The sequence below is a fragment of the Felis catus genome, chromosome A3 (genome assembly GCF_018350175.1).
Source record: "Felis catus isolate Fca126 chromosome A3, F.catus_Fca126_mat1.0, whole genome shotgun sequence".
Lineage (NCBI taxonomy): Eukaryota > Metazoa > Chordata > Mammalia > Carnivora > Felidae > Felis > Felis catus.
In genome coordinates this window covers 5,762,239-5,787,883 of record NC_058370.1, presented here as the reverse complement: position 1 = coordinate 5,787,883, position 25,645 = coordinate 5,762,239, and the positions used below count along the sequence as shown (strand labels likewise).

At 45.4% G+C, this 25,645-nt stretch overlaps 1 protein-coding gene, 1 long non-coding RNA gene and 1 pseudogene across 6 annotated transcripts; 2 read left to right on the top strand and 1 right to left on the bottom strand.

The window, feature by feature from the left end:
* Positions 1 to 258: 258 nt before the first annotated feature.
* Positions 259 to 10,828, bottom strand: LOC109497908. 2 transcript variants are annotated; one of them, XR_002740903.2, is made up of 4 exons: positions 10,663 to 10,828; positions 10,101 to 10,219; positions 793 to 1,100; positions 259 to 676 (listed from the first exon to the last, which is right to left on the bottom strand). It is a non-coding gene; the product is annotated as an uncharacterized LOC109497908 (long non-coding RNA). The 2 variants fall into 2 exon arrangements; XR_006595024.1 differs by having other exon boundaries at positions 259 to 478.
* Positions 7,946 to 8,064, top strand: LOC111560004 (annotated as a pseudogene).
* SPO11 (SPO11 initiator of meiotic double stranded breaks) lies at positions 10,829 to 23,746 on the top strand. Of its 4 annotated transcripts, none has more exons than XM_019826320.2 (13): positions 10,829 to 11,053; positions 13,231 to 13,344; positions 14,628 to 14,716; positions 15,132 to 15,198; positions 15,421 to 15,529; positions 16,077 to 16,163; positions 16,873 to 16,909; positions 17,252 to 17,349; positions 18,816 to 18,915; positions 19,230 to 19,267; positions 20,204 to 20,280; positions 22,461 to 22,572; positions 23,074 to 23,746. In XM_019826320.2, the coding sequence occupies exons 1-13, from the start codon at positions 10,923 to 10,925 to the stop codon at positions 23,191 to 23,193; spliced, it is 1,179 nt and encodes a 392-aa protein (XP_019681879.1). In that variant the 5' UTR covers positions 10,829 to 10,922; the 3' UTR covers positions 23,194 to 23,746. The 4 variants fall into 4 exon arrangements, with proteins under 4 accessions (XP_019681879.1, XP_044909392.1, XP_003983400.1 ...); XM_045053457.1 differs by lacking the exon at positions 23,074 to 23,746 and adding an exon at positions 22,938 to 23,006 and having other exon boundaries at positions 17,240 to 17,349; XM_003983351.4 differs by having other exon boundaries at positions 10,830 to 11,053; positions 17,240 to 17,349.
* Positions 23,747 to 25,645: the final 1,899 nt, after the last annotated feature.

The window sequence follows — 25,645 nt, the reverse complement described above, 5'->3', positions numbered from 1 at the left end:
CAGAAGCCGTATCGCCCACGGCACCCGGGCCCCCGCGGCGCCCAGAGACGTGGGAGGAGCTGGGCGCCAGTGGGTGCTGGGTGCTGGCTCTGCCCCACCAGCGTCTCCCCCCCCCGCTTCACTATCCACAGCACCCCAGTGACCCCCCCGAAAGGCCCCAAAGGACCATCCCTCCCTCCCCTTTCTCAGTCTGGGGGCTTTCAAGGTAGCCCTGCAGGCCCCTTGCTCCCCACCCAGCACCCCCCCCCCCGCCCCAGGAACAGGTATGGGGCTGAGGCCTCCCCTCTGCAGTGCCCCTTCCCCCGCCCTTTGTGATTGGTTCTGCATCGGTCATGTGACCCAAGCTGAGCCTTTCCGGGTCATCCCAGGACTCTTAGGGGAGCCATGTGGAAAGGTGGGGTCTCTGACCGGATTGTTAAGGTGACAGGCTGCGACTCCCAACTGCTGGTGGTCATCTCAGCCACCATGTGGGGAGGACCTGCCAGAGAACGAAGGTGAGGCAGAAGACAAGGCAGAAGACAGCAAGGTAGAGGGAGGGAAAGACGCAGACTTCTGAAAGTAATCCTTGAGCTCCTGGATCCAGCCATTCCTGAAGTCCTGGATTTGGGAGTTAAGTAATTTGTGAGATTTCCCGTCACTCACAGTCAACAGTGCCCCGGGCGATCCGCAAACACACCTCGGTAGACAGATATAAGGAGGTAGGGGGTGGCGATGGAATGAAAACCGGGCAGGACGGAAAATGAGAGAAGGGCGAAGGGGAACAGAGGGCGAGGACGTCTGAGAATTACGCACTTGGCGTGGTTTTCTGGGTCCCTCAGCACAAATGCAAAGTCCTTCCCGCGGCCGATGGCCCTGCAGGGTCTGGCCTGTTACCTCCCGGGCTTCACCCGGTGGTAGTTACGCGACCTCTGTATCCGTTTTCTGTGCCACGTGACGAACGACTCAAATTCAGGAGCTTAAAACAACACCTTTTTACGAGCTCACGGTTGTGTGGCTTGGAAGTGCGGCACAGCGTGGCTGGTCCTTCGCTCAGGCTGCAGGGAAGGTGTTGGCCAGCTGCACTCTCTCCTGGAGCTGAGGGTTCTCTTACAAGCTCATTCCTTTAAAAAAAAAAAAAAAAAAAAAGTTCATTTAGTTACTTTGAGAGAGAGTGTGTGAGCTTGAGCCGGGAAGGGGTAAAGTGGGAGAGAGAATCCCAAGGAAGCTCCGAGCTGTCAGCACAGAGCCGACACGGGGCTCAAACTCGTGAACGGTGAGATCGTGGCCTGAGTCCAAATCAAAAGCCGGATGCTTAACCGACTGAGCCCCCAGGCGCCCCACCAAGCTCATTCCTGTCATTGGCAGAATCTGTTCCTCGTGTTTGCAGGACTGCAGCCCCCACCTCCTTGGTGGATTTCGGCCCCGGGGAAGCTCCCAGCTCCCAGAGGCCACCATGTCACGGTCCCCTGTACCTCAGCCAGCCACCGCACATCAAATCCTCTCGGCTTCCAGGCCCTCTGACATTTCCTCTGGCCTCCAGCCGCAGAGGGCCGACTTTCTGCCTCCGAGGGGCTCCCCTGACGAGGTCAGATGCGCCCATCTTACCTCTGTATCCCAAGGTCAACTGACTTGGGGCTTTAATTACAAACACAAAGTCCGCGCACGGCAGCACCTAGATTCGTGTTTGGATGAATAAGCAGAGGGCGGGGATCTTGGGAGGCCAGCTGGAGGATTCTCGAGCTCCCTCAACATCCCAACCGCGTTCTCCTTCGAAGCCCGAAGGTGCTATCCCCTCCCCCAAACAGCTCTCCCGGCCGGTGCCCGTGTGGCTCCCGACCCACTTCATCGTGTTTCTGTACGAATGCTACCTCCTTGACGAGACCTCCTCGACCTCCCGACAGAAACAGCGCCCCTCTTCCTCTCCAGCTCCTTAACGCTGCTTTGTTTTTCTTCGCAGAGCTTACGTGACGGTACAGATTTATTCTCTCTCCCTCCCCCCGCTGGACTGCCAGCCCTGGCGACAGGGACTTTATTTTGTTTGCAGAGCCTGGCACCGAGTAAATGCTCAATAAATATTTGTCGAATGAAAGGATGCACATGTTTCTTAGATTTCTTAATGGTCTTAGTCACAGCGAGGTCTCGCTCGTGTTTATCTGCCAGCGCCGGGCTCCACAGGAGGCCCAGTGAAGCGGAGGCAGGGAGCCCAGGCATCGGAGCCAGACCGCCCGAGCTCCAAAGTCGCGGGCCAGCCCTTCACCTCTCAAAGCTGGTTTCTTCATCTGCAGGATGGGGAGAGATCAGCGCCTGCCTCACAGGGTGTCTGCAGGTGCTAAACAGTCCCAGGGAAGTGGCAGGCACCCAAATCAAAATCGTAAAGTCACACCTTTTCACACCCTCCGAAAGGCAAAAAGGAAAAAAGACAAGGAGTGGCATCGGGGTGGTCACTTCAGAGATTCGTTCGGCAAAAGCTGGCAGAGGTGAGGACGTGCACGTCCCGTGTCCTGTTCAGAGACAAGCCCAGGAACCCTTTACACGTTTGCAACCACGTCTACCAAGGTAGGAAACTTCTCGCAGTAAGTCTCACAATACCGGCTTCAGACACCAGAGCAAGCGCTTTCCACAAACCGCCTCCTTTCGTCCGATTCCCACTTGACAGAGGAGAAAACGGAGGCTTAGCGAAGCGCACATCTCTTGCTCAAGACCACACATCTGGGAAGTGGCAAAGTTCTGACCTGCACCCGGGATGGTGAAGAGAGTGGAGGGGGTGAGGGGAGCGGGGCGAGGGGGCGCAGGAAGGAAGGAGGAGGAAGGAAATTGGCAGAGCAGACAACAACGACGGCACCTACCCATCTCCGAGAGCGCCCTCTTCTGCAAGATGCCGCACACGCACCAGCCACTTCAGTCCGAGGTCTGGACCCAAGAGCGATGCAAACATACATCCATGTGAAAACTTGTACGGGAATGTTCGTGGCGACGTCATTCCTAAAGGTGGAAACCACCTAAACGCCCACCAAGTAAGGAACGGGCAAACCAAAATGGTGCTCTCCATACAGTGGGATATTTACTTGGCCAGGAAGAAGAAAAAGCACAGATACACGTAGATGAACCTTGAAAACACGCTGAGTGAAGAAAGCCAGTCCCACAAGGCCCCTTGTTGTAGGACTGCATTTATGTGAATTGTCCACAACACGCAGATCTATAAAGACGGAAGGCTGCTGGGGGCAACGAGACAGAAGTGACTAACAGGGGGTTTCTTGGGGGGCGGGTGGAGGGACACGAAAATGTTCTCCAAGTAGATCGGGATGATGGCTGCACAGCTCTGTGAATGCACCCTGTGAACTTTGGGAGGGTGGATTTCATGCCGGGTGACTTACATCTCAGGATAGCTGTTCTTTAAAGTTTCTACAGATTTTAAAATGTTCTATGGATTTCTGGTTTTCTGCGTGTCGCTGAGGAAGAGGCACGAAAAACGGAAATTTGGCAAATGCGGGTTACACAGGTTCAGTAAGATTTTTATGCACAGCCTTGCATTTGTGGACACACGTGGTGGCACCCTTAACGGGGATGCGCTCGAATAACAGGTAAAGTCTGTCGAGTGTCCACGATGGGCCAGGCATATACGAACTCATTTACACATACTAGCAAATCAACCCACATACTAACAATCTACCCTGGGAGGTAGGTACTATTCTTATTCTTATTTTAGAAGTGGAAAAAACTGAAGCACAGAGAGGTTGAGACACTTACTCAAGATCACACAGCCTGAGCAGGGGGCAAGGCCAAGGTTTGAACCCAACCAATCTCGCTGTGGGATTCACGCCAGACTGCTATCTTGGTGGAGTATGCAGCATTTCCAAAACATGTGTGACCGTGGCTTTCTTTGATTGAAAAGCATCCCCAAGCCTGTGCCTTCTCTCCACCTTGGAGGACAGCGTCCTGGTCCAGGAGAACCTCTCGCCTGCACAGATGCAATTCCTATCCCCGGTCTGGCTGCCTCCACCCTCACTCCCCGGGATCCATTCTCCCTTCTTGATTCAGTTTATGTCATTCCCTTGCTCTAAACCCTCTGATGACCTCCGCCTGCCTTTCCAGCAGGCTTTCTCAGCCTTGGCGCTATTAACATCAGGGACAGGTTCATTCTCTGCTGTGGGGGCTGCCCTGTGCCCTGCAGGATGTTTAACGCCACCCTCTTCCTACCATACGCCAGTAGCAACCCCCACACACACCGTCCCCCCCAGGTTGTGACAGCCAAAACACCTCCCAACATTGCCAAATGTCCCGTGGAAGCAAACTGTCCCAGTTGGAATCGTTGCCTTATAGCAAAGTCCCAACTCCTCCTGCTGGCGGACAGGCCTCTGATGGTCTGGCCCTCGGCCCCTCCTCTCCACCACCTTCCTGTCCTTCTCACCCTCCACCAACACTGTCTTGCTCTCTGATCCCATCTGACCTGAGGGGCTTGGCGTGTGCTGCTCCCCCCAGCCTGCGGCTGGCCCTTCCTTAGTATTCAACTTCACGTCTTCACGTCTTCACTCTTTCCTGTCCAAACACTGGCATTTCTTTTCCAGGCAACACAGCATTATTGACTCTATGTCGTGTGTTCGTTTTTCTCTTTATGATCTGTCTTCCCCACCAAAATACCAGCAACACATGCATGGCACTTGGTGATCGTGCTTTTTTTCTTTTTTTAATTTTCTTAAATGTTTATTTATTTTTGAGAGAGGGAGACCGAGCGTGAGCAGGGGAGGGGCAGAGAGAGAGGGAGACACAGAATCCGAAGCAGGCTCCAGGCTCTGAGCTGTCAGCACAGGGCCTGACGCGGGGCTCGAACTCACAAACCGTGAGATCATGACCTGAGCTGAAGTGGGACTTGGACGCCCGACCGGCTGAGCCACCCAGGTGCCCCAGTGATCTTCCTCTTTGTAATCTTCGTGTCAAGAAGGGCCCTGGGCACCAGGGAGGCGCTTGTCTGCGTGTGTGTGATGATCCAGGTCAATATGTAAATCCGGAAGCCCTCTGGTATGGACTTGGGCGTAGTGAAGAGGGAGCTGGAGGAGAAAACACCTTAGGAGTTTTATCACCTTGGTGTTGGGCACTGAATGTGCCTTCTGGTCTTTGGTAAAAGCTCTCTTTCTGTCAAAACCAGTTGCCAAGAGGGCTTCAGAATGAAACACAAACAATAAAAGAAGAAAAAGGAGTGGCAGAGAGGGACGATGAGAACTACTTTAAAATTTTTTTTAAGTCTCCTTAAATCAAAGCAAGGCGCTGTTTAGTGTCAACTGATTTTTCAAATGAAGCAGAGACTAGAGGCTGGAGGAGGGCTGGGAAACAGTTGTGGTGGGGTGTCTCTAGGCCATGGCTACAGCAATTCACACACACACACACACACACACACACACACACACAAGTGGGTGGAGGGGAGTGATTAGCAGCCCAGTTGGGGTGTGAGGCAGAAAGAAATAAAAAGCAGAGAGGATGAGTCAGGCTGGGCCGTGGCCAGAAGCCACTCTGCGAGCTGGCAAGCCAGGAGGGAGCCAGGTTGCAGAGCCTTCCCTGCAAATCCACAGGACGCTTCCATGAAGTGGAGGGAAACTGTGGCTGCAAAATCGCTCCCTGGATTTCCTCCTCTGGGTTGGTCTTCTGTGGAGGGATTCTGAACCCTGCAGGGTTTTTGCTGAGCGTGACTTTGCCTCCTGGGCTGGGCTTCTCTTTCTGTTAATGAGAGGCTCAGGCCAGCTCTGAGCTTCTCAACCTGGAAGCTCCAGCCATAGAGGGCCTAGGAGGTTATAGTGGAGTGAAATATAGTGAAATATACACATTTCAAACTACCTATGATATATAAAGGGAAGGAAGGAAGGAAGGAAGGAAGGAAGGAAGGAAGGAAGGAAGGAAGGAGGGAGGGAGGGAGGGAGGGAGGGAGGGAGGGAGGGAAGGAAGGAAGGAAGGAAGGAAGGAAGGAAGGAAGGAGGAAGGGAGGAAGGAAGGGAGGAAGGAAGGGAGGAAGGAAGGGAGGAAGGAAGGGAGGAAGGAAGGAGGGAGGGAAGGGAGGAAGGAAGGGAGGAAGGAAGGGAGGAAGGAAGGGAGGAAGGAAGGGAGGAAGGAAGGAAGGAAGGAGGGAGGGAGGGAAGGGAGGGAGGGAGGGAGGGAAGGAAGGAAGGAAGGAAGGAAGGAAGGAAGGAAGGAAGGAAGGAAGGATGGAAGGATGGAAGGAAGGAGGAAAGGAAGGTCCAAGCAAGACCAGTCAAGCCCCTAAATCTAATTTCCAACTTACAGGAAATACCAGGGACAGAAAAACATGTTAAATGACACCACAGGGGTGCGATCCACAAACTATTAATTGCGTGAAACTCTCTGGGACAAATGACTCGGTATCTTTAACAAATAAATGGCAAGGAAGGAAAAGGGGGGGGGGGAAGGTGTAGAATTAAGGAAATTTAAGAGCTGTATCAGCCAACAGCCATGAAGGGATGGGCCTTATCTGCACCTTGATGAGAAGAAACTATAAAAACAATTCGTGGAGTAACTGGGGACATTTTAGCAGTGACAGAATATTAGGAAGTATTAAAGGATGATTGTAAAATATGTTCTTTTTGGTATGAAAATGGGATTACGATTATTTTTTTTAGTTTTTAAATGTTTATTATTTTTGAGACAGAGAGAAAAAGAGAGAGAGAGGGAGAGAGCCAGTGCACTTGAGCGGGGGAGGGCCAGGGAGAGAAGGAGACACAGAATCTGAAGCAGGCTGCAGGCTCCGAGCTGTCAGCACAGAGCCCGACGCGGGGCTCGAACCCACGAACCATGAGACCGTGACCTGAGCAGAAGTCAGATGCTTAACCAACTGAGCCACCCAGTCACCCCAGGATTCTAGTTATTTTTAAAAGAGTCCTTATTTTTTAGAGATGCGCATTCAAATACTTAAGATGAAAGAATACGATGCCTAGGATTTGCTTCCAAAGAATCTGGAGGGAGGGTTGGGAAGGGGGTGGACGTAGATGGAAAGGTTTGGCCAGAGTCACAGGAGCTCATGCTGGGTCCCTGGGGGTACATATTACAGCACACTCTCTTTCTCAAACAAACAACTTCCAGGCCTTCATCAGTAAGATAACCCACATGCTCACGAATATTTTGCTGATCTTATTTGCATCATCTTCCTTGTATTGATCGGCTTGACATCATATATCCTGTTCTAGAATCATCCTGCCTACGAAAAATGAACGGATCCGTTCATCAGCACCAAATTACCTTGACTTTGAGGCAACAGCATATAGTAGCTCACAGCACAGACACTGTTCTTGTCGGATCAGAGCTTTGCCAGATGCCTCTCTGTGAAGCCAGGAGTTCGGATTGTACTTCTTTGAGCCTCGACTTTCTCCCCATACAATGAAAGGCAGTAAATGAGATTTCGTGCATGGAGTTCGGCTCAGGGTCTGAGCATCAGCAAACCGCAGTTATTATTATGGCCGGTGGCAGAATCCCAGGAGAATGTAGGGTCTTATTCATATAAAAACGATGCTTATGTGGGCATGTGCAGAAAGATGTACAGAAATACTACAAGCAGATAACAGACAGAATCCCACAAGGCGTCATTCATTCATTCGCTCCACAAATACTGCGGAGTGCCTTCTGTGTGCCAGGCACAGTGGGACTGTGGGGTACCGGATGAGCTCAGTCCCTGGGGTTGACAGGGTAAAGGAATGCAGGCATGTGGAGACAGGGGGCACCAAGGGTCAAGACTTGGGGGTGGTCCAAGGAGATCCAGACGGAGATCTGAAGGATACAGGAGAATTAGCAAAGCTGGCTTTAGGGGAGGGAGGGCGGAGAGTAGGAGAGAAAGAAGACAAAACATTCCAAACTGCTAGAGAGCATGTGCAAAGGCCCCGGGGTGAGAAGGAATCCTTCCAGGGTCCGGAGGAAGGCAGAGTGCGGAGTAGGACAAATGAAGGTACGGCAGTGAGTAGATGCTGGGAGAGGCTCTGCGCGGGGGCAGTATTGTAGCCAATGAGGTTTATCCGAGGCGCAATTATTGCTAATTGAAAACCCTTCTCAGGGGCGCCTGGGTGGCTCAGTCGGTTAAGCATCCGACTTCGGCTCAGGTCATGATCCCACGGTCCGTGAGTTCGAGCCCCGCGTCAGGCTCTGTGCTGACAGCTCAGAGCCTGGAGCCTGTTTCAGATTCTGTGCCTCCCTCCCTCTCTCTGACCCTCCCCGTTCATGCTGTCTCTGTCTCGAAAATAAACGTTAAAAAAAATTTAATAAAAAAAAAAATAATAATAATAAAAAGAAAACCCTTCTCATTTTGTAATTTCTGAATTATGTAAATATTTTACGAAAAGCATATATCCTTCTTATAATTTTTTAAAAGCGAAAAAAACCCATACATACAAAATAAAAACACCTGATAAAGCCCCCCAAATAAAGCCATGATTGTGGAATTTACTTTTTTTTTCCTCAACACTCTATATGATGTTAAAATCCACTTACAGCTGCTGAAGAAGCCACCTTGCTTAAACGTAACAAGTGGGGCATCGTCTCCTGTCCACTTTGCTAGAAAGGCCTCCCCATCCTTCCCTACAATCATTGTGCCTAACTTAAATAATGCTCCTTTCCAGCCCACTGGGCGGTTCTGGCCCTCAGACAAGCTTCCGGATGTCAGGCTGGGTTCGGGGGAAAGGCCCGAGCAGCTTGAGTGCGGCTTTGTGACCCTTCTCTGTCCCTGTGCCGAGCACAGCTGGCCAGCAGGTAGGCAGAACCCCATACCAAGACTGCCCCGCAAAGCGCAAAGGGCATTTGCCCGGTTTCATTTGCGATCCGTTGCTAGGGGCGGAATCTGTTTTCTGGTTTCCCCTCAGGGCCCCGGGGCTGGGCTAGTTGACTTTGATGTGGAGGTGGTGGGCACAGGGCAAGTCGCCGAGTGCAGGCTGGATACCTGAAAGCCTCCTGCAAAGACAGCTAACGCCTCCCGCTTTGGTCTGCCGCGGTGGGAACACAGCGAGGCCTTTCAAGTCTGCCCCTTGTGGTTTCTCCCTGCAGGAATGCCAAGTTTATTATGGGTTGTTCCCTTCTCCGTGTCGATCCCCTCCCCTCCCCGTGCCCCTGCCCAGCTCAGGACTTTCCATAGATCTGGTGAGGCCGCCGGCTCCTGGCTGAGCCTAGCGCTCTGTGATACAGAACGGCCTGTCCTCACGAGAGCCAGAGACAGCTGGACAGATGGTTCTAGTCCCAGGAGAGAGGCACTTCCCAGCAGACAAGCCTAGCTGGTGTCACTGACCTGCCCTCTCCCTTCAAAGGCCTTTTGTTTCTTCCTCGTTGGGGGATGATAAATTAGAGCCCACCTGTGGCACCGCCCTCATCTCAAAGTGGAGAAAACTGAGGCCAGAGGGATAATTCTATCACCAGAGAAGCCTCTACAAATTACACTACACATTCCCCAGCCAGACCTGTAGTGGTGCCTCCTGTCCCCATGATAAAAAGCTTGAATTCGGGGTCACGATTTCGCTCTCACCCCTGTTACATACCAGAGTGCAATCTTGCACAAACTAATGGCTCCCCAAGCCTCGGTTTCTTCCTCGGTGAAATGGGGGTAATGATTTTTACCTCTTAGCGTTGTTGATTTAAACGCACCCTGCCAACTTGATCACTCAACGTTCACTTATTTATCCTCTCCTTAGACGGTGAGCTCCCAAAGGGCAAGGACTCTGCCTGCCTTGTTCACAGCAGGGTCCTCAGTTCCCGACAATTCCTAGCTCAGGGCAGGCAGTAAGGAAGTATTTGTGATAATAAGAATAACAAAGGCCCTCAGTTCAGTGCCCATTATGAACAGAGGGGGTTCATTGTCATTTCTGACAGCAAAGCAGTTTTAGTTTCAAAACTATCAAATACCCAGCAAGTGAGGGAATAAAGTGTTTTCTGGAGCTGGCCTGCGGTCAGGTGGCTCTTCCGTGGCAAAGCCCTCAGGCTCCCATCCATGTAGGACCAGGCCCCCAGAGGCCTGGGACCTACCTTGCTTTAGGGTCTCTCCCCATTGTCCTCTCTCTCAAAGGCACCATTCCCCCTGAATCAAGAGTCCTTCTGCTCAAAGGTTTCAAGAGAGGGTGGGGGGGGGGGGGGGGAGAGACACAACTCACCAATCTCCAATCTGCCAGGCAAGGGTGTGGTCCAATGTGAGGATTGCTAGATGAAATACTGGATGTCGGAAAACTTTTAGTAAGAGTATGTCCCAAAGATGGTATGGGACCTAGTTATCCTTTAAAAAAAAAAAAAAAAAGTATTTGTTGTTTATCTGAAATTCAAATTTAACGGAGCGTCCTGTATTTCAATTTGCTAAACCTGGCGATCCTTGCAAGTGATCGAGCTGGGATGTCACCATAGCCCGACTGAGCTGTGAACCTCACTTCCTCCTCGCCTACTAAAGCGCCATGACCACATCAGGAACCTCCTGGGATGGTTAGGAGAATTAAGAAAGAGGCTGCTCTATGAATGCTAGTAAGGCCGGGAGATTTGTTTGCTCTGATCACAGCTGAACCCAGTGCCTAGCACTGCATCTGGTGTACAGGTGGATCACCAGAACTACTTCTTTTAATGAAAAACTGCTGGTACGATTTTCCCTAGATACCACCCTCCCCCCAAATAACCCATAAATCCATTTCAAGGAAAACCGGGTCCAACAGTCCAAACACAGGTCCCTACCGGGCCCATCACTTTGCCTCCCGAGGTGGCACCGCACCCGATCCAGCCCTGCTCGCCTGCGAATTCAACTCGGTGAGAGTCGTTATGCGCATGCGAGAGTCGTTATACGCCTGCCCAGGCAGTGCGCATGCGCAGTCCCAGCCAGCAAGCCAACCAAGGGCACGCGCCGCCAGGGAGCATGCGCAGCAAGTACCAGGGAGGGCCGTCGCGGGCGCTGGTGGGGTTCCTGCGCTTGGCGCTTCCTGTCGCTGTCGGCCCCCATGGCCTTTGCGCCGGTGGGGCCTGAGGCCTCGTTCTTCGAGGTTTTGGACCAACACAGGGCTTCGCTGCTGGCCGCCCTGAGGAGAGGCGGTGGGGAGCCCGCGGACGGGGGGACGCGCCTGGCCTCGAGGTAGAAGGGCTCCTTGCGGGGCGCGCAGGCCGGGCGGTTAGCAGCGGTGTCCCCGGGGGTCCCCAGTCACCCCGGGGTGGGGGCGTGAGGCGCTCCGGAGGGACGTGGCTGGTGCCCCTTCCCTTCTCCCTTGAGATGCTGAGGTGTTGAGGCCACAGGACGACCTCCTTCACAGGCCACCCATGAACCCTGACAGAAGTCCTTCGCAGCGCTCCATCTCCTCTGCTCTCAGCTCTCATTTTGAACTCAAAAAGCCTCGTGACAGAGCCCCTTCCCCTTGTTTTCTAGAATGTTCGCCATCTAGAATGTTCCAGGAGCGTCCCCACAGCTAGGCTCGCAGGTTTCCTAAGATTCTCTGCAGTCGAGGAGTTTAGGCTGACCTAAACTTTGGCTTTGTCTTTGTTAGAAAAATTTTTTTTTTTTTTTTTTTTTTTTTTTTTTTTTTTTTTTTTTTGGAGAGCATTTTAACCTAAAACGCTTTCAGGGTTGTGGGGGTGGAGGTGGGGGTGGGGAAGAGAAAGGGAACATGAATGTTGGGAGCTGCCGCTCAATTAGGGGGTTTTAGCAAAGTGAACGAGAAGGTGTTTACGCTACGACAAGGATTTACTTAACTTGGAAGTGGAGGGGATGTTCGCGCCTCAATGAAAAAGCAGTTGGCGGCTTGGCTTAGTTGGTTAGAGTGAGGTGTTGATGAAGTCATTACGGAGCGTCTCCAGCTACTCAACTTGGAATGAACTATAGAGACTATGTTCTGGATCGTTTTTGCCTAAAATGCTCTGTTGTTCTTTTCCTAGGGCGGCTTTTCTGGTTTATTGGCAAAGTTTGTTTTGTTTTTGTTTTTCGATGTTTACTTGTTTTGAGAGGAGGGGGAGGGGCAGAGAGAGAGGGAGAGAGAGTCCCGAGCAGGCTCGACGCTGGCAACGCAGATCCATCCCACCGCATGGGTAGATCCCATGAAGCATGAGGTTACCACCCCAGCCGAAATCAAGAGTCAGAGTCTTAACCCACTGAGCTGTCCAGGACCCCCTCTGCAAAGTTTTTGAGCCTAAACAAATTACCGGCATATTTTTAAGACTAAGCCGACTACCAAAAGCAAAACAGAACAAAACAAAACGAACAACAAAAGTGGGACACCTACGAGCAAACCAATTTTTATGAAACTAGTTTGGGAGAGAAGTGATGAGGGTGAGGGGAAGGAGGGCACGGAAGTCCCGTGTTTACGGTTCCGATGTAAAGTAATCTAATTGTATTTTCAGGTTTGTCACAGTGTTAATCTTGCAACTTTTTTTTCCCCCAAACTGGAAAAATGAATGAGATATGTGAGTCCGTTTTTCTCTCCCCATGTTAGAAAATACTGATTCTTTTGAAACTTACTTTCTGATTTGTGCATTTTCAAAGCAAGCTCTGAAGTTTCTGTGGAAACTAGAACATTCTACATTTTGCCCATTTTCTACATTTAATTTGATCTCCCTTCTTAGGCAGCACGCTAATGGTATTTATAACCGAACGACATTTTTTGAAGCTGATGGCTTGTGAAATTAAAAGTCAGCTCACAGAAAACTGGGCTAAGTCTTAATATTTTGCTGTAAAGTGGTGTAATGGTTTTGCCAAGTCTTTTCATGGTAGTGATTAAACTTTTTTCTCTTTCTATCACTAAAATTCAAAAGGGCAGATTTAAGGCATGAGATCAATCAGGGCAATGTGCTACAACAAATATTGCTTTTGGAATGTTTTTGCATTGCATTTTTTGGGGAAGAAATTCAACTCAAAGCCAATATTCCATCATTTTTAATTGAAACAGTTATCAGCAGTATTTCAAGCCAACAAGTTTGGATTTAAGTAGGTTAATATGACGAGATGTAAAATATATTTATAAATTCTATTGTCTAGTCATTAACACTGTCTAAAAGGGAGATTTTAGTTCAGTTGTAACTATTTGGGAAGTAAAATTACAAGCAAATGAAATTTCTCTGTAAGTAACCGCTATCCATACAGTTGTTTTAATGCAATGCTGATGTCAAAAGCGGGAGAGAGCGGTATAGAGGGGAAATTACCTAGTCTTAAAAAACAATCAAGGAGACAAGAACTTACTTTAGTGTTGATCTGGAGGAATGGTACATGTTGTAAAAGGCCTAATTTAGAATTAAGATTGAATCATAATGTGTTTCTTGTTTCAGTTCTGAGGTTCTTGCATCTATAGAAAGTGTTATTCAAGACGTCATCACCAGCCTGGCAAGAAATAAAGCTCCCGTGTTCACAATAGACAACAGATCGAGCTGGGAAAACATAAAGTGGGCATGTTGCCTTTTTAATTTTTAAATACAGTTATCTATGTCATTATTTTAATTTACTCGAGTTAGAGTTCTAGTCCGATTTCATTATTTTTACCACGTTTACCCTTCCTGGAAGGATTTAAGGGTGCTTACAAAAACACGTACGTCGTAGACAGGTCATTTAAACCAGAAGTAGATGTGGAAGGTAAGGCAAAGGGAAACAATGCTAGGAACCATGAAGGAAGCACCAAAAGAGGCTAGAAGTCAAAACGCATATGATGAAGTCTTACAGTCCTGCTAAAAATAGGCTCCAAACTTGGATCTAAGCTTTTCTAGCACTCAAAGCGGGGAAACACCACCAGGGGGATTCTGCAAAAATACTGTAAAAGTGAACTGCTTGCTCAGGGAAGCTACAACCGATCCTGATACTGAAATGAAAATAAATGTATCTGGAACATAAAGCACACTTCAGAGGCTCTTCCTCCTGGTTGATCTCCCCTCTGCTAAGTCATGTGTCCGAGAGGTTAAAATGAGCAAACAACTTTGTCAAAGCCTTCTGACCTACTCACATAGCTTGTTTTTTTTTTTTTTTTTTCCAGGGGCTCAGCCTGTAGAATCTAAATAGCAAAAAGCACTGTGGTAGCTCTCATAAGGGTTACAGAAACAGAATAAAAGTAATTTGGGGTCCCCTTACTCACTAAATGCTCTTTTACAGTCATTAATTAATACAAACTGTAAACTTCTGAATCACATTCTACATCATTTTGCAAGAGAGGTTTCATCGAGGCCAGAAGCGGCGGAGACCTGGCCTATTTGCCTGGTGCCCTTCTGCCACCTTTAGGACAGGCCTGGCAGTTCAGTGTAACCACCTAACACAAATTGTCATTTCATTTAGTGTAACTTTGGAGATAAATCAGGAATACAATATTTCAAAACTTGTTAAATTGAGGAAAATTATTAAATGGGAAAAATAAGCAAAAATGCTAATAAAATTGTGAAATATTTGAAAATAGTTTACATACAGTTGATGTCTTCCCAGGAAAGAAATACACACATTATACTTAAAGGTACTTAATTCACATATTTTAAACACTTTATTTTAGTACCTCTGTGTGTCGCAAAGCTAATTACCTAATTAACACCTGGAATTCTCTAAGGTTATAAATGAAGTTGTCCTAAAGCTTCTGCTGAGAAGAAATAAAGATTTAGATTACGTGCGGAAGAGGACACTAAGTGTATATTGTTTGGTGATTAGAAGTTAATTTTTTTTTTTATTTTATTACCTTTCAACAAAATGACAGGTTTGAAGATTCTGTGGGTCTTCAGATGGTCCCTCATTGTACCAGGAGAAAAATCAAAAGTGATTCACCAAAATCAGTTAAAAATTTTGGTAAATTAATCTTTCTTAGCTTTTAGTCATAAATAAGTTTGGTTGTTTTCTGGGTTTCAGTTGTTCCTAGTTGAATAATTTTAGTTCTTTCATAGACCATCCTTACACCTGAAGTAGAGTTACCGAAGCTTGCATTGTCAATAACCATGGAAATAGATTGTAATTTCCAAATAGATTTACAAGGTACATGAATCAGTGAGAAAGTGTTCTCTTGGTTTTGCTGTTCAGAGAGCAATTCGTTTTATCTGATGCTTCAGGAAATTTATTATTCTGTACTCAATACTTCTATTTTGGAATGACAGTTTTTTTAATGTCATGGATAGTGACAGGGGGCAGTTGAAATCTTTGATAGCAGTATGTTTTGAATTAATAAGAGAAATGATGAGTAACTTGTTTGTTGCATCTTATCTTGCAGCTCTCATTCTTAAAATATTGTCCATAATTTATAAATTGGTACAGAGCAACACTCACGCAACCAAAAGGTAAATACTTGTTTTGGTAAATTGCTAAGACACAATGTGAGAGTTAGTTTAGATTAACTCCTATTATGTTTTGAAATGGTACATAAGAGCCACAGTCTACTGTGGGTAAAAAATTACTTTCTTTATATGTTGTGTTTCATCCAATTAAAGCTTCCTGCAAATAATACTCCAATACTCCAAAGAGAACATGGCTAATTAAAAATATATATTTAATTTTCATAGAGACATATATTATACTGACAGCCAACTTTTTGGTAACCAGACGGTTGTGGACAATATTATCAATGACATTTCTTGTATGCTAAAAGTGCCGAGGATGAGTCTACATATAGTAAGTACCATTAAATACAAAACTTTTTTTTTTTAAATAGATTTGCGGGGCACTGGGTGGCTCAGTTGGTTAAGCGTCCAGCTCTTGGTATCAGCTCAGGTGATGATCTCACTGTTGGTGGGATCGAGCCCCATGTCAGGCTCTGTGCTGACAGCATGGAACTTGTTTGGGATTCTCTCTCTCCCTCTCTCGCTGTCCCTCCCCCTCTCAAAATAAGTAAATAAACTTAAAAAAATAAAAGTGTGTAAAATTATAATAGAAAAATAAATGTAATCTGTGCCTTTTTCTGATATTATTTGGTACTACATTTTTCTCACTATGAATTTAAATGATCGACTCTCAATATATTTCCTTGGATGAATGGACCAAAACAGGTGAATTACTAAATATTTTTTATGCCTAAACACCTTATGTATTTTCTCCTTCACGTCTTAAATTCCAATCAGAGCTAAAACACATGTAGTCAGGTGGGTGAGCATGAGGATTGACTTAGCAGTATAAAATATGTTAGTGAAAAAGTGTTCAAGTATGGCTATTATTTTTTCAGTCATCCACGTCAAAAGGTTTAATTGCTGGCAACTTAAGGTATATCGAGGAAGACGGGACCAAAGTGCACTGTACCTGTGGTACAACAGTAAGCATATTGATGTTTTCACATGCTTTAACTCCCTTGCAGATCCTTTGTTTTTGAAATGTGCTTTATTTCCTGCTTTCTTATGTAGTTTGGAGTTTAAGATTTTCAAATAAAACTGAATAGTGAGTAGGCATATGCTTTCTGGGCCTGCACATTACATAGTTTCAGAATACGCCAATTGTCCAATGTCATAGTGAAATAAACAAAGATACGCTTTTCTTCAAAAAAAAAAATGTACCTTTGTTTTCAGGTAGAACGTAGCTTGGCTATCTTAGCATGACTCTTTATGTAATCTTTACACAGTTTTCTGGTTCTGAAATTGATACCTTTAATGCTAAACTATTTGTTAGGCTTGGGCACCTAGAAAGCCCACAGCACTAGCATGCACAGCAGTCTAGAAACACACAAGACGACGCTCATGCGCTCTAAGAGAAGGAGGCCTTAAATTTCATCCCTTTCTGCTGCCTAAGCCAGATCTCCACAAAGCTTCCAAGAGATTCTCACCTGCAAGGAAGTAGTTTGAGTGGCGTGTCTGTTTTCTTACTGAGGAGTATATCTGTTTCCTACTGTTTCTTTTCTGAGGAGTAAACCTCTGATGCCTGGTATATCCAGAGGAAAATGAAAATGTAGGGCTTCTGTGATAAATTTTTTGAATGTGGTTATACTTGCTTTTTATTTAAAATAAAAGCTATCTTGTTTTGTTATTTAGGCTGTTGCCGTGCCATCTAATATTCAAGGTATTCGAAGTATCCTTTGAGTGGGGAAACTAGTTAAGCTCATAGAGCATTCATTCATTCATTCGATAGACCAAGCCTTCATAATGTGTAACCATCAAGCTAGACCCTATCGTGGTCAAGATGAACACACATGGTTTCTGCTTTACGATTCTTTTAGGAGATCCCCAACTAGTAGGAGAGACAGATATCTAAATATGTGAATAGGCCTATATAGTTGAGGGTAAAAAGGAAAATACTATATCTATAGCTGCTTTTGAATGGATTTATGTGGCATCATTATTAAGTTGGTGATTAAATTGCAATACTCCTGCCTTCAAATTATCAGCCTTAATGTCACAGATATAATTACAGATGCAAAATTTCTGTTAATTGTGGAAAAAGATGCGACCTTTCAGCGACTCCTGGATGACAACTTTTGCAACAGGATGTCTCCGTGCATTATGGTTACGGTATGTTACCTACCTTGAGCTCAATTCCAAGGCTAGCATGCTACTTTGGGGATTGGCCAGAGGGGTTTATAACATCTGTGCGGCTTGCTCAATGTTCTGTCAGCAATATGGTGTATCTTTTATGGTTGTAGAGTAAAAATTTCCAAGGTGTTTATTTTTTTTTCATTTTTTAAAAGATTTTTTCAGTGTTTATTTCTGAGAGAGACAGAGCATGAGTGGGGGAGGGGCAGAGAGAGAGGGAGACACAGACTCCGAAGCAGGCTCCAGGCTCCGAGCTGTCAGCCCAGACAGAGCCCCACGTGGGGCCGGAACGCACCAACCATGAGATGGGGACCTGAGCCACCCAGGTGCACCCCAGTGTGTTTATTTAAGCATCCTCAAATCTGACTGAAATCAAGGTGGTGCTCCCAATTCTTAGATACCAGTGATTTTCCAATATCACAGCGAGTTTACACAGGCTCTCAGTCACCTACTCGCCATTCCCCTACCACCGCCGGCGTCAACTGTGATATGGTAACACTGGGGCTTCGGGGAGGAGAGGACTGAACGCACAAGAGCTGCTCTGTTCTGCCTCCCGTGGGTTTGCATATCATGTAATTGCATTAATTCCATCAAAGGGAGCCTGATTCTATATACATACATATGCATACATTTATATACGCGCCCCAAACGGCCAAGAACGCAGAAGTATATGTTGAGATGACACACAGGCGGCCACAGGCATCAGTTAGCAGAGGGGGGTAAGCTTCCTGCTACAGGGTAGTGTGGGAGAAGTTGATGAACTGGTATAATCAGGGCCCCCCGGGTGGCTCAGTCAGTTGAGTGTTCAACTCTTGAGTTCAGCTCAGGTCATGATCTCGGGGTTCATGGGTTCGAGCCCTGTGTAGGGCTCTGTGCTGACACTGCAGAGCCTGCTTGGGATTCTCTCTGTTTCTCTCTCTCTCTCTCTCTCTCTCTCTCTCTCTCTCTCTCTCTCTCTCTCTCTGACTCTCCCCTGCTCACTTTCTCTCTCTCTCTCAAAAATGAGTCAACTTAAAAAAAAACCAAAACTGGCGTAATCCATGACACCTGCTGGACTAAGGCAGCGTGAGGTGTGTGCAGCGCTGCCTCCCTGTGTCCATGTTGTTACCTGTTTTGGCTACTTGCGGTAGTTTTTGTCATCTTGAATAAGACCGCAGTGAACATCTTTATATGTGTCCGACTTGTTATTATTCCCGTTTCTGCCGAAATGTTGCCTTAGGATTATTTCCCAGGACTGGGATAGTAGAGTCATAGTTAGGAACGTACATGGGCCTTTTTCCCTCTGTTGTGTAGACTGCATTGTTTTCACAGTCTACACCAGTCTTCCACCTGAAATTTAAAGTACTCTAACTTTTTAACTTTTAAATTATTAATAAAATAAGGAAAAGATTTTGTCATTTTCTTCTGCTGGAACTAAAGTTGCGTCATTTCAATCTTGCTTTTAGGGAAAGGGGGTACCTGATCTGAACACGAGACTTTTAGTCAAGAAGCTGTGGGATACGTTTCACATTCCTGTTTTCACTCTTGTGGACGCCGACCCACATGGTGACTTATCGTTGGGGATGATTGGAAGCAGTTGTCTTAACTAAATCCTGTTTACAATATTCATAGTTGTGCTCTTCTGCTCTTAGAACACTTCCGTAGATTATTGTAAAAGAATATGGTTATTAGAGTAAAATTAATGACTCTAATCACGTGAGGCAATTTCTTGCTATTTTTGCCATAGGAAGCCAAACCATAAGTTTTTTATTGGTAGTATCTGTGAAAATAAGAATTACAGATGTTACATATAGCATTGATGATGATCTAACCTGCAATATACAAAGAAACTAATTGTAAAGGTAACTTTCTTTTAACAGGCATAGAAATAATGTGCATCTATAAGTATGGATCTATGGTGAGTAAAGAGAAGTATTTTTCCTCTCCTACTGTTGAGGTAGTTCATAGTCATCAGAGTGATTGTTGTATCCACGTATTGACCCCTTGTTAGCTGAGGACCCCCAAAATGTACAGGGGAGCTACTCTCCTAGTCTGAGGCCATTCTGTTTCAGTGGCTGTGATTCCAGCTTCTGGCATGCCAAATGTGACCACAGATGACAGAATGGGATTAGCTGTGGGCAAGAGGCATTATTATCTTCCGCTCTCCCAGCCTGTTCTAGTGACTGTGGGGCCTCACCGTAACAACAACGTCTCATTGCCAAATAAACTCTGAAGTTATATACAGCCTTGAATTCTGACGTTGCCCATTCCCTTCACTCCCACCAGATGGTAAAATGAAAACATCCCCAAATTCCACCCCCGGAGTCCCCAGCTACCATATATCAGTGGTTCTCAATGTACAGTCCCAGACAAGCAGTGTTAGCATTACCGGGGAACTTGCTAGAAATGTGTATCTCAGTCCCCATCCAGGCCTCCTGAATTGGAATGTCTAGGGTTGGGCCCCAAGTGATTCTGTTGCATGATAAAGTTTGGGAACCACTGGTGTGCACGTGGAGTATCCCTGACGTATATGACCTACATACTGAGATAAAAAGGATAGTGAAGCAAGATGTTAAAATATAGAACCACAAACAACAACAAATGCAGGTCAGAGAGGTTATTTATGGTTTCACTTTATATAAAACCAATGTGGAAATACTAGAGCAGTTTTAAAACCTTCACTGAAAGCCCAGTTTAGCAAAACTCTTGGTGATTTCCTTAGTTCCATAGGCTCGGGGCATGTGAAGTTGTTAGTACTCGTCTTTCTTAATGTGTAAAAAATTAGGCTGCACAAACAAGTATGCTAGCTTTCTGCATTTTAGCCTCAAAAATGTACTTTTGTTCTTTATTTTAGGCGATGTCTTTTGAAGCCCATAATCTCACAGTTCCAGCTATTAGATGGCTTGGTCTCCTCCCTTCTGATATTAAACGGTTAGATGGTTTTAGTAAAATCAGGGTGTTTGAAATGATGACTCATCGTAATATATAATAACGAGCCTAAAAAGCTCTTCGTGTGTCGTCTTTATGTTGTTCGCTGTGACTCAGGGTTAGAGAATCAGGAGTTAAAGTCACCATGTCTGTTTCAATTTCTAAAACTTCAATGAATTTGGTTAATTGAACTCTCGGAACATATTTTTTGTTTCACCTTTATGGTTAAGAGATCTTGTGGCATTTTTATACTCAGAAAGTATAAGACATCGCGTGTAGTTAAATGGTAATAATTGACAACATCATTGGTTGCACCTGAATCCATTTTACCATAGATGTAAATTTTTTAATTTCATAAGAAAATCTCATGTTAAGATTACTTAAAGTTTGGGAGCCTCAATTTTGGCGAGTTAAACATAACATGTTCACTATAGGAAAAATGTCATTATGTAACAAGATAAAAATCACCTACAGATGAACGGTGTTCGTTCATCTGTACGTTATTATTCACCCTTGTACGTTATTATTGCTCTCTGTACATAGCCATCACTTTTTCACAAAAATGGGATCATACCCTGTTATTTTGTAATCTGCTCTTTTCACACAACAACACAATGAAATCACTTTTCCGTATCAATAAATACAGTTCCGTGACCTCATTTTAATGTCCTCCATTACTGAGTTCCAATTCTGGATGTAACAGTGTTTATTCAGCCAGTGCCTCGTAGTCAGACATTTGGGTGGTTTCCAAATAATCTGATAAATAGTGCTTTGATGGACCCTGCTGTAACTGAATCTCTGCCCACATCTTTAATTAGTCCCTTACTCCCGAAGGCTGAATTCCCAGAATTGCTGGGTCAAAGGGTATGCACATTTTTAAGACGTTGACTGCCCTCTGGATAGGTTAATTGTTTTCCCTGGAGAGGAAGAGCCCGCCTGTCCCTCAGCATCGGACATCATCACTTTTACTCATCTCTGCTTAATGTGATATTTAAAAATATTTTATTGTTTTAATTGGCCGGCATGAATGAACTTGAGAACACGTTTATCGGATTTCTTTAAGCAGTGAGCAAACCTTGGTAACTGCTCCTTATGTCCTAAGTTTGGAACGCGAACAGGTTTTGGGTGATTGCCACTTCTTCAAAACTGAGGGCGTAAAACATTCAGTTTTTGATTTTTGAATAGTTACGCTCCAGTGACTCGAAGTTTTGTTGAGTTTGGTGTACGTGTACGGTCAGAATCCCTTCGGGTGATCTGCCTGTATGAAAAGCTTCCGAACGAATTCGGGACAAACGGTCTGATAATCACTAAGGCGAAGGGCCGTGCAGAAACCGTAGCTGCGTCTCCTCAATTCCATCAGCGCCCTCAAAGCCACTCCAAATAAATGTACAACGAAGTAAGGGGAAAAATGGGATAGCTATGTAAACAGCTTCATGGGAAATCCTCTAGGCCCCCCTTTCTAATCAAATTGTCACCCTATCCGGGAGCTGCCACTGGCAAATGATCATAATTGTGGGGACATTGAAAACGACTGTTTGAAACTGGAGCTCTTCTGGGAAATCCAGGATTTGTTATTTCAAAAGTTAGTCTACATCATAAATCCTGGACTCCTCATGTTCTATTTTTAAAACACACACCGAGAAAAAAAATTACAACCTACTTCTCGAAAATTTAAAACTAGATACGTGTGTGTGTGCGCACGCGCGCACATGTGAAAAGAAGTGAGTGATAGACTAACTTCCTTGGCCCAGAAAATTCTCGATGAATGGCAAAGAATGAAGCGCTCAGTGGAGCCTAAGATCCCACAGTGAATCTTGCTGCTGGCCACACACGTTAAATAGCTCACTGCTTCAAGGCCGTAGTGCTCTGGGAGCCACACTGGTGTCCACACGCTTGATGTGAGCGCTGTTGGCATTAGGGTCTGTAACCAGCGTCTGTGTTCTTCTCCTCACTGTCGTGTGAGTGTGATGTGAAGAAAAACAACTTAGAGCAGACTTCCATCGTGAACCCGAATACTTGCTGGTCTAGGACATGCCAGATCCCCCAAATTCTGAATTTAAAATAACTTGCTTATCTGTTATTTTAGAGTTTCTTGAAATAGTATAATAAATACAAACAAATATGTGTTCTTCAAGTTATAGGAACACTTTGTTTTTGCTGATTTTTTTCATATATTTTTCCAGATTAAATATACCTAGAGATACTTTAATTCCACTGACAAAACGGGACCAGATGAAACTGGACAGTGTCCTGAAAAGACCTTATGTTACTTGCCAACCATTTTGGAGAAAAGAAGTAGGTTTTTTTTTCTAAAGTTCAAGTGTTGTATGTTTTATTGCCTTTAACTTCCATAGTGGCTATTCACATAATATGTTGAAAATATCCTCCTTGAAATATTATATTACCAACAACTAGCATAGGCGTTGTGTGGCGGTAAATGGTTGTTGAAACACTGAATTAGGAATGCCAATAGATAAGATCAGCTGGATGGAGCTGATCTATTTATCCTCATCATAGTTATATACCCATTGTCTATGGCTTTACCATAGCTTATGGGGATGTGGGGGAAGAAGAGAAAGAAATCAGAAAGACCCCAGACCATTCCTAGTTATCACACACAGCCATACTGGGTATTCTTCTGACATTTTTTGCTGTGACAGCTCTGGAATATCCTGGCTGATTCGAAAGCTATTGCCCACGGTTTTGGAGAATAAAACAAGTCTAGACTTACTAGTTTGAGTCAACAGAAGTGTCACACGGGACCCTGTTACGGCTGTACTTTACTTTTATTGGCAGATGGAAATAATGGCGGACTCTAAAATGAAGGCAGAAATTCAAGCTTTGACCTTCCTTTCATCAGATTACCTTTCCAGAGTGTACTTACCTAACAAATTAAAATTTGGAGGATGGATATAAAACGTATCAGAATATACCTTGTGATTCCAAGAGGCTTTTCATTAGTTTTCAGTAGTAGATACTGTTGTGGAAAGAATGTATATTCTTAACTCTGTAGAGGTAAAATAATTTTACGTTAGTTATATTTTTTGTCAAAACAGTTTTCTTTAGAAGTCTTTGTTTTGGCCTTCTCTGTAGAGATTGAGTTCTATCTTATGTTCTAAAGTAAATTATAAAAGAAATAGAAGTTATTTTGACTTTTAAATTCTACTTGAAAAAAAATGTGTACATGTCATCAAGGTCTACAGAAATACCTTATTTACTTTCTACAGTACGACTAATGTTAAGGCACGAAGTATCTTTTCAGTATCAAAACAAATAATAACCTAGATTTGGGATGTTGCAAATGAATCACAGTGTCCGGCATTTCCTTTTTAGCTGCTTTTTGTTTTGTTTTGTTTTGTTTTTTCTTTTTCCTTCCTGGTGTAGGGGCTGTAGCCCATTCATTCACTTGTGAAAGTGGTAAAATTTATTATGAATAAATATTTGGGTTGATGCAGACCGAAGCACTTAATTTCGTTTCTGAGTATGCCTCTTATTAGTAATAATTTGTTTGAAAATTTCTCCAGGGCTTTATCCGTTCTCACCCCAAATCAAGTCCCCTGACTTCTCCTCTAGTCCATGTTTATGAAACATAGAACATGTTCAAGATTTGCAGAAGCCTCGAATTTTTTTTTTTTAATTTTTTTTTTCAACGTTTATTTATTTTTGGGACAGAGAGAGACAGAGCATGAACGGGGGAGGGGCAGAGAGAGAGGGAGACACAGAATCGGAAACAGGCTCCAGGCTCTGAGCCATCAGCCCAGACCTGACGCGGGGCTCGAACTCACGGACCGCGAGATCGTGACCTGGCTGAAGTCGGACGCTTAACCGACTGCGCCACCCAGGCGCCCCCAGAAGCCTCGAATTTTAATAAGGTCCTTCTGTGACAGTAAAGATTTGATCTTCTCCCCTCCTAACCCTATCTTAATTTTTCCAGAGTTGGGTTTTATGACTTTATTCTCTACTTTCAGCAAGCTTTTCCCTGTATTGTAGAACTGCTTGTAATTATAAGCAAGAATATAGATTTGTAGGAGAACAGAAATGTTGGTGATTTTATCAAGTGATGATGTTTTATCGATGATAGTAGTGGATGCCATTTCTGAGAACTTACATGTGCTGATCATTGCTTACACGTGATCTTACTTAAGGCTTCCAAGAGCCCCGTCAGGTCTGTAGTTAATTACATCTGTAGTTTACAGGTGAGAACACGGGGATGTTGCTTCTCCCGGGACACATAGCCAGGACATGGCAGAGAGGGGACAGTGACACTGTTTACCTCAAGAGTAGGACCAGCTACCGAATATGTGGGGCCCAGGGCAAAATGTAATTGTAGGGTCCTCATTCAAAAGTTAGCAGCAGCAGGGAATTAAAGCGCCCTTGGGGCCCGCGTGACTGCACACCCACGAAGCTGGCCCTACTCAAGAGGTTCTGGTACATATTAAATAAGGTAATATAATAAGAAAATTAAGTACTTGTATAGCACTTACGCACCAGGTATTTTTCTAGGTGCTTTTGAACATTAACGTCATCTTCACAGAAACTCTATGAGCTAGGTACTTTTATCAGCCCCACTTTACAGATAAGAGAACAAAGGTACAGAGATGCTAATAGCTTTTCCCAAAGTCACACAACTACTACGCAGCGGAGCTGGGACCTAACGCCAGAGTCTGGCTCCGAGGCTCCTGCTCTCATCACGACACCAGTACATGTGAAGGGCTCCACGTGTGGAGCACGAGTGTGCACACTGCTCGGAGAGGGTCCACAGTTCTCGTTGGCTGGGGGCCAAGTCAGGTCCTCCTGATGCCAAGCCTGTAATGTCAAAAATTATGTGATTTTCCCTGGTCGCCTCAGAACCAGGTATTTCATTTTGAGAATATTCTGTGAGGCTACCAAATTGACTTGTGAGACTATCGCAAATTGTAAAGACATTTTTATACATCACAAATTTTGCTTTGAATTTATACTCTACTTCCTTCCTTTACATCTCACATCGCTGAACTTTGACAGGTCGTGTAAAGGAGAACATTACTAACCTAGAAATACATGGTCAAGCTGCACGATGTCTGGATTCGTTCGGATAGACTATCAAATGGAAAGGAATGAAACATCTACAGTAGTCTAATTAAAGTTTGAAAATAGGGGCACCTGGGTGGCTCAGTCGATTAAGTGGACAACTCTTGATGTCGGCTCAGGTCGTGATCTTGCGGTTTGTGAGGTGGAGCCCCATGTCGGGCTCCACGCCGACAGTGCGGAGCCTGCTTGCGATTCTCTCTCTCTCTCTCTCTCTCTCTCTCTCTCTCTCTGCCTTTCCCTGCACATGCACATGTGTGCTCTCTCTCTCTCAAAATAAGTAAACTTTAAAAAAGTTGGA

Bases quoted from the DNA above. Each gene is read 5' to 3' on its own strand.
- SPO11 (XM_003983351.4), top strand. From the start codon at position 10,923: ATGGCCTTTGCGCCGGTGGGGCCTGAGGCCTCGTTCTTCGAGGTTTTG. The intron at 16,164-16,872 runs GTAAGCATATTG...TTTGTTATTTAG, and splicing joins ACTGTACCTGTGGTACAACA to GCTGTTGCCGTGCCATCTAA. The intron at 22,573-23,073 runs GTAGGTTTTTTT...TTTTATTGGCAG, and splicing joins AACCATTTTGGAGAAAAGAA to ATGGAAATAATGGCGGACTC.